The 6,655-nt window shown below is 50.2% G+C and overlaps 1 protein-coding gene across 1 annotated transcript; it reads left to right on the forward strand.

Moving 5' to 3' along the window:
* The first annotated feature begins 934 nt into the window (after nucleotides 1-934).
* On the forward strand, nucleotides 935-3,707 carry SLC25A38 (solute carrier family 25, member 38). Its single transcript, XM_008942675.1, has 6 exons — nucleotides 935-1,056; nucleotides 1,324-1,408; nucleotides 1,749-1,928; nucleotides 2,272-2,440; nucleotides 3,037-3,203; nucleotides 3,585-3,707. The coding sequence occupies exons 1-6, from the start codon at nucleotides 935-937 to the stop codon at nucleotides 3,705-3,707; spliced, it is 846 nt and encodes a 281-aa protein (XP_008940923.1).
* The last annotated feature ends 2,948 nt before the right edge of the window (nucleotides 3,708-6,655 follow it).

The following is a 6,655-nucleotide window of genomic DNA, read 5'->3' on the forward strand; positions in this document are numbered from 1 at the left end:
GCGCGTTCCGCCGCCGCCCGGCTCTTGGGAGGCGAGCCCTGCCCTATACCGTTGAGCCCGGGCCTTGCGGGGCAGGCGCTCCCCGGCCGGAGCGTGGTGACGGGTTTCTGAGGGGGTTGAAATCGGCGAGGGAAGGCACGGGAGAAGGGTTGGAGTGCGCCTCGCCCGAAACCGCCGTCCTGCAACGGGTTTCCTGCCTGAGGGTGCCCGAGCCTGGAGCAGCTGCCCAGAGAGGCTGTGGAGTCTCCTGCTCTGGAGAGATCCCAAATCCACCTGGATGTGACCCTGGGTGACCTGCTGGAGCAGGGGGTTTGTACCAGATGATCTCCAGAGGTCCCTTCCAACCCCTACCACGCTGCGATCCTCTGATCCTGCTCCAAGCTTTGTTATTAAAGCACCGTTATTGAATCACCCAGTAGTGTGGTTTGTGCCTCCTGCCTTATCACCCGGCAGCCAGCGTGGGTAGGAAAACCAGGCTATAGCTGAGCAGGACGTGCTGTGCTTTGGGTGGATTTGATGCCTTCTAGTAGTGCCTGTGGCAGTGGGGACTTTGCTGTGCAATTGGGAGTTGCTGTTGGGCAGAGGTGGATGGGATTGGGGCTGAGGTGGTGGGAAGGGGGCACCCATTTCCTTTAACATGGCAAATAGTTACTGAAGGGCTTCTAAAACATTTGAGGTTTGGGAATCTCTTTTGAACCACCAAATTGCAAGGGGAGATGCTGGAACAGTCTTCCAGGAAAGGCAGCGTGACCAAAAACCACAGTCAGGCTCTGGAAAGGTCTGAAAAGGTTTCTCATGCTTTGAGTAGCAGTCCTTAGCATCTGGGGTCAGCTTCTCTTCCTTTCCTATAAAATGAGACACACCAGCTGCTGTATTTCCTCTTGTGCCATTCTGAATTAAGCGGCCATTTGAAGTGCTCTTCATCCTCTTCCAGATGCATCCAGTCCTAAAGGCCTTTGTGTGTGGCTCCATCAGTGGGACATGCTCCACGCTCCTCTTCCAACCCCTTGACCTGCTGAAAACCCGCCTGCAAACACTGCAGCCTGCCGTGAACGGGTGAGAGGGTGGAGCCTGTGCTCACCTGAGGCTGGTGTTGGCTGGAGTGGCTGCCCTGCAGCTCCACAGGGCATCCTCTGCCTGGAGAATCAGAATCACAGGCTGAGTTGGGTGGGGAGGGGCCTTCCTTCCTTATCTCTAGTTTAAATCTCCCCTTTTTTAGTTTAAACTCAGTGAGACACAAGTGGAAATGGGTGGCTGTGGGGTACCTCTGCCAGAGGGCAGAAGCTGGTCGTGCCCTCAGTGCCTGTCTTGTCTTCCTTTCAGGTCTGGTCGTGCTGGGATGGTGACGCTGCTCTTCAGGGTTGTGCGCACCGAGAGCCTCCTGGGGCTCTGGAAAGGGGTCTCTCCAGTAAGGGACTGTTTGAACCCTGGCTTCTAAAAATAAGTAGATTAAATAAACCTGCTGTTTGTGACTAACTCTGGCTGCCTGGGTTTAAGTAGCCAACCCTTGTACAGTTGTGAATGAAACCATGTGATTTAGGTTAAACCCCATTTTAAGGTTTCACTCTCAGGGCCATGAATGTTTTTTACCTTGTCTTTTTTTTCCTTGGCATGTTAACTTGAGTGATTTTTCTTGTTTGTTTGTTTGAAAGCTTCCTGTCAAACTTAACAGTCTCTGAAATGTTCTGTAATACATTTTATTTTATCTATGCTTTTTCTTTCTTCATCTGCTTCTCTCTCTTCTGAAGTCCTTTGCAAGATGCATCCCTGGGGTTGGGATTTACTTCAGCACTTTGTACGTGATGAAGCAACAGCTTCTAGTGGACCGTTCACCCACAGCCCTGGAATCTGTCTTTTTGGGGGCCACTGCACGTGCCATCTCTGGGGTTTGCATGCTGCCAGTGACCGTGGTGAAGACCCGATACGAGGTGAGTGTCACCTTCTAGGTACTTAATGGTGCCACACACCTTCCTCATGATGGAGATCCTTCTGCCTGGGGGTTGCTGCCACGTGGGGACAGCCAGGGATGGAGTCCTGATGTGCAGGAAACAAATCCCTGTTATTTAGGCAAGAAGTGTCAGGTGAAAGAGAATTCACCCCTGAGATGTTGAGGTGCAAGGCGTGTGTAGCCCCTTTCATGTTTTCCCCTCCTGAAGGACCGTGTAAAGCCCGAGGTGGGTGGAACCCCTTTGTCTGGGCGCCGTGGCCTCGGGTTGTGCCTCAGGCTCCAAGCCTGGCCCCGAGGTGACTGGTGGTGGTGTCCCCTGGCAGAGTGGAAGGTTTGGCTACGGGAGCGTGTTGGGGGCCCTGAAGAACATCTACCAGACAGAAGGGGCCCGGGGGATGTTCAGCGGGCTCACGGCCACGCTGCTACGCGACGCGCCCTTCTCCGGCATCTACCTCATGTTCTACACGCAGGCCAAGGGGCTCACCCCCCAGGGTAAGGCTGCAGGGGGGGCTGCTCTCCTGGTGTCTTCCATGCTCTGCTCGTTGCTCTACCTCAGTAGCTGTGTTAGTCTGTTGTAGGGTTTTGGGGGGGGTCCGTCACATTTTCCCAGGGAGAGCTGTACACTTATAACTCGGGTCAGTGGAGAAATGGAAATTTGCCCTAAATTGATGGATTGTCTTTATGAAGAATGATGTTATATATATGTTTTATATATAGATGTATAAAATAAGTGGGTTAGTGAACAGCTGAGAGAAAGAGGATGTCTTCAGCAGGGCTTCCTGCTGCTGGTTGAGCTTGGCTGCTGACCACTTCCCACTAAGCTGGGGCTTCTCTGGTGTTGGAACTGGCTGGGGCAACACTGCTGCAGCCTTGCCTTTTCTGAGTTCCTGCCAAATTCAGTTCCCCAGCACGTGAAGCTTTTTAATAGCCCTAACTTTGGACTAGTAGCTGCTTTTCCCCTGGGAGGGTTTCTCCACCTGCATGGATGTTAAATTCTCTCCATCCATCGGTAGCTTTTCCCTGTGTCCTGCAGCGGGGGTGTTGTGGCCTGTTCTGTGTCCCAGTTGATGCCCTTTGCTCTGTCGCAGACCAGCTGGATCCTGTGCTCCTGCCCATGCTGAATTTTGGCTGTGGGATCTTTGCTGGAATTTTGGCCTCGCTGGTGACACAACCTGCTGATGTCATCAAAACACACATGCAGCTGAGCCCCCAGAAGTACCGCAGGACCAGCCAGGCTGTTGCCTTCATCTACAAGGTGATTTTTTGTGCATGGTACATTTTTCTCATATCAGAATGTTTTATTACTTCAGTACTCTGATTTTACAGATTAACGATGGGACTTTTGTAAATACGAAGCTCTAAAACAAAGACAGGTCATTTTCCTGGAGTTCTTGACAGGGTTACCCCCTTGTCTTCTCTCTGCTGGGCTGCACTGTGGCTTTCCACATGCATTGTCCTCATCCTTGCACCTCCTCCTCTGCTTCCCTGGGTGGCCCTTCAGTCTCACAGCGCTGCAGGTTTTTCCTCGGCATTAAACGCTCTTTAACCCAGGGTCTTTCAGAAGCTGGCCTGGGTCTGTGCTGAGTGACAGGAGGTCAGAGGGCTGGAGGCAGGCTGTGGTTTCTCTCCCTTGCAGGATTTTGGGTTGGTTGGCTTCTTCCGGGGCGGGGTGCCGCGGGCCCTGCGGCGCACGCTGATGGCGGCGATGGCCTGGACGGTGTACGAGCAGATGATGGAGAGGATGGGCTTGAAATCCTGACTGATGGCACGAGAGACCAGCCCCACTCCTGCTTGCTGTCATCCACTGGCGCTAGGAAGCTCCCAGTTCCACAGAGGATTATGCTGATTGCAGAACCTGCCAGCCTGTTGCTTGCTGGCCCGTGGCCACCACGACCCACCCTCTGACGTGGATCCTCCTTCCTCGCACGCCTGGCTCTCACCAGGGAGTGTTGCAGGCCACAGAGGGAGACTGGACGTGTCTCTTGGAGCAGGTGGAAGAGAACTGAAGTGCTGCAGGCAAGCTGGGGACACGGTCTGTCATCGTGGCTGTGCCATGTGTGGTGGTGGAGAAGGGAGCTGAGGTAATTGGGCATCTTGGTACTCTTGAAACGTGCTGCTGCCTCAGCATTTGCACAGCAGCTAAGAAGCATAAAGCACTTTAGAGTTGATTGCTACCAAAGTTCTACTTATTCTCTGTAAAACATTTTTCCTGCTGGTCTGACTATATCAGGAACACTCAAGTATTGTTATTTTTTGTTTTACCCAATTGCACTAGAGACTTATTGGCTTCCTGTTCATTTCTTAATCCCCAATCAACACCCTCAGTGCAAGCTGATCCTTAGGTGTAGCTTTTAGGGTCATAGCTCATAATGCATCAATGTATAATGGAAGCAGATAGAGATACACTTCAGATTTCCCATCAGAGCTGCTGCTGGTTGCATGTGGAGTGTCGTTGGGTTTGGAAAGAAAAAGCTGCTTTTTTTCTGTATGCTTTCTCCAAAATCTGAGTGTTGGGCAGGGAACTTTAATTCTTTTTGGGCTCCACACAGACCTTTTACAGTTTTTCCAGCTGATCATCTCACAGCAGGTAGTCCACATTTCAGTATTCCTGAGTCTAGGCTGAGAGATAAATACACATTTTCCCTCCACTGTGCCTTCTTCCTCGTCCCCACTTTGTTGTTCAGCCCTCACTGTGTGTGCTGTCCCACCTTGGGGTACAGCCTGCTCCCCTCTTCACCTGTGCCTCTCCTGGCTGGCTGGGCTGGGCCTCTGCAGCCCTGCTGGTGTGCCTTGCCAAGAACACACCTCGGGCTTCTGGTTCCTGAAATTTATCACAGTTCATTTCAGAGACAGAGCAGGTCTCTCTGAATACAAGGACATGACACTGTAGCTGATGAACAACCAGTGCTACCTACTCGTTGTTCATAACATTTAAGGTGTGCTTTGTTCTCTCACTGCCTTCTAGAGCAACCTCTTGAGCACGAGATAGATGGGATGTGGGCTGTACAAGATGTTCTTTACCCAGTTCTGGGTCCAAGAAGGTTTGGTGACAAGTTAAGACTGAGTGAAGTGTAAAGGGACGGGCTGGAGGCTTGGGAGGTGCTGCCTGCTTTTGGCCTCAGCCCTCCTGCGAGGGCAGAGTGACCCTGCACAGCACAGGAGCCTCCAGGAGGGGTGGTGGAGGGTCCCCTGGGCACATCTGCTGGTCAGTGGGAGAGCCCTGCATCAGACCATTCCACACCATGACTGAGAAGCCATCACATTCCCTCTGCTGCCCCTTGCTCTCGGGCACGTGGGCACAGCATTTGTCAGATCCTAAATACAAAGAGCTTCTTTTCTGTTGCTGTCCCTCCTGCCCTTGGTGACCTGAGTGCATGGGACACATCCTGCCTGTCCCCCTGAGCACTGCTGGCACAGAGCTGGGGAGCCAAATCTGTCAAACAACAAAGGAAGAACTAGAGAATTTATGCTGGTGTTCTAAAGTCTAGCAATTTTTTAAATTATTATTTTATTATTTTTGTACAAATCTGTGTTCAAGCCTAAAGCAGTGTTAGTTTTTCCTTTGGGAAAGTCCTTCTATTCCCCCTGCTTTGTGGAGAGTGAGGAGGCTCTTTGTTGTTGCAGTAGTGACAAAGTACATGCTTTTGGCTTGTGAATTAGCCTGAGAAACAGAGAATCTGAACTCCACTGTTTCTGAAGTGGTTTAGTGAAGTTACCTCCTGATAGCTGTAGCAAGTTAAGAAAGAGTCTGGACTTGGGGTTGAGATGTATTGCCCTTGAGGTTCTGTGCTTCTAATTAACAACAAACAGGCTGCTGTACAACCTAAATGCAAAATCAATCAAATAAAAGACAGATAATCACCCAACAGCATCACGCCAGCAACTGACAGCCCTAGCAGGGAATCTCTCCAGAGCATCTTTAGCTTGGGTTCCAGAGGGGCTGGTGTGATCCCTCCTGTGTGGGACAGGATCAGGGTTGGATCCCTCACAGTGACCTCCACAGCTGGTGAACATGTCGAGGCACTCAGCTCTAAGGACACAAGAGAAATAGTCTGATTATTTATGGTTTAGAAACCTCACATTTCCATTCTCCCTGTACTGATGATTTCTTGTTTTTTGTTGTTTTTTTTTTCTGTCTTGCACTATTTGAGCAGAACTGGAGCTTTGGAACATTGTGGGTTCGAGTATTGTCATGTGTCTATATAAAATATTTATGGGAGAAGTTGTATTTTATGTTTCTATTAAAACCTGGTTGCCAAAAGGAGCCGTGTCATCTCTTCAGTGTTTCTTTAAAAAAAAAACAAACCCCAAACCAATGAAACCCACAAGGGATGGGATGGGATAAAGGTAAAAGAACATTGTGGGTTCAAGTATTGTCAGTGTTTATGTGTCTATATAAAATATTTATGGGAGAAGTTGTATTTTATGTTTCTATTAAAACCTGGTTGCCAAAAGGAGCCGTGTCATCACTTCAGTGTTTCTTTAAAAAAAAACAAACCCCAAACCATGAATCCCACAAGGGATGGGATGGGATAAAGGTAAAATAGAACAGTGTTGGTGCCGAGATGTTCATCTTCCAGGTGTGAAGATCCCAAACCTTTTCAGGTGTTGCCTAGGTGGTATATTCTTGCCCAGAACAATTTTCATGGGCAGTTATCTGTGTGTAGACAGCCTAATGCCAGGAGAAATTTCTTCCCCTGGAGGGTT

This window comes from Merops nubicus, unplaced genomic scaffold (genome assembly GCF_000691845.1).
Source record: "Merops nubicus isolate BGI_N331 unplaced genomic scaffold, ASM69184v1 scaffold22476, whole genome shotgun sequence".
Taxonomy (NCBI): Eukaryota; Metazoa; Chordata; class Aves; order Coraciiformes; family Meropidae; genus Merops; species Merops nubicus.

Bases quoted from the DNA above. Each gene is read 5' to 3' on its own strand.
- SLC25A38 (XM_008942675.1), top strand. From the start codon at position 935: ATGCATCCAGTCCTAAAGGCCTTTGTGTGTGGCTCCATCAGTGGGACA. The intron at 1,057-1,323 runs GTGAGAGGGTGG...TCTTCCTTTCAG, and splicing joins CTGCAGCCTGCCGTGAACGG to GTCTGGTCGTGCTGGGATGG. The intron at 1,929-2,271 runs GTGAGTGTCACC...GTCCCCTGGCAG, and splicing joins TGGTGAAGACCCGATACGAG to AGTGGAAGGTTTGGCTACGG.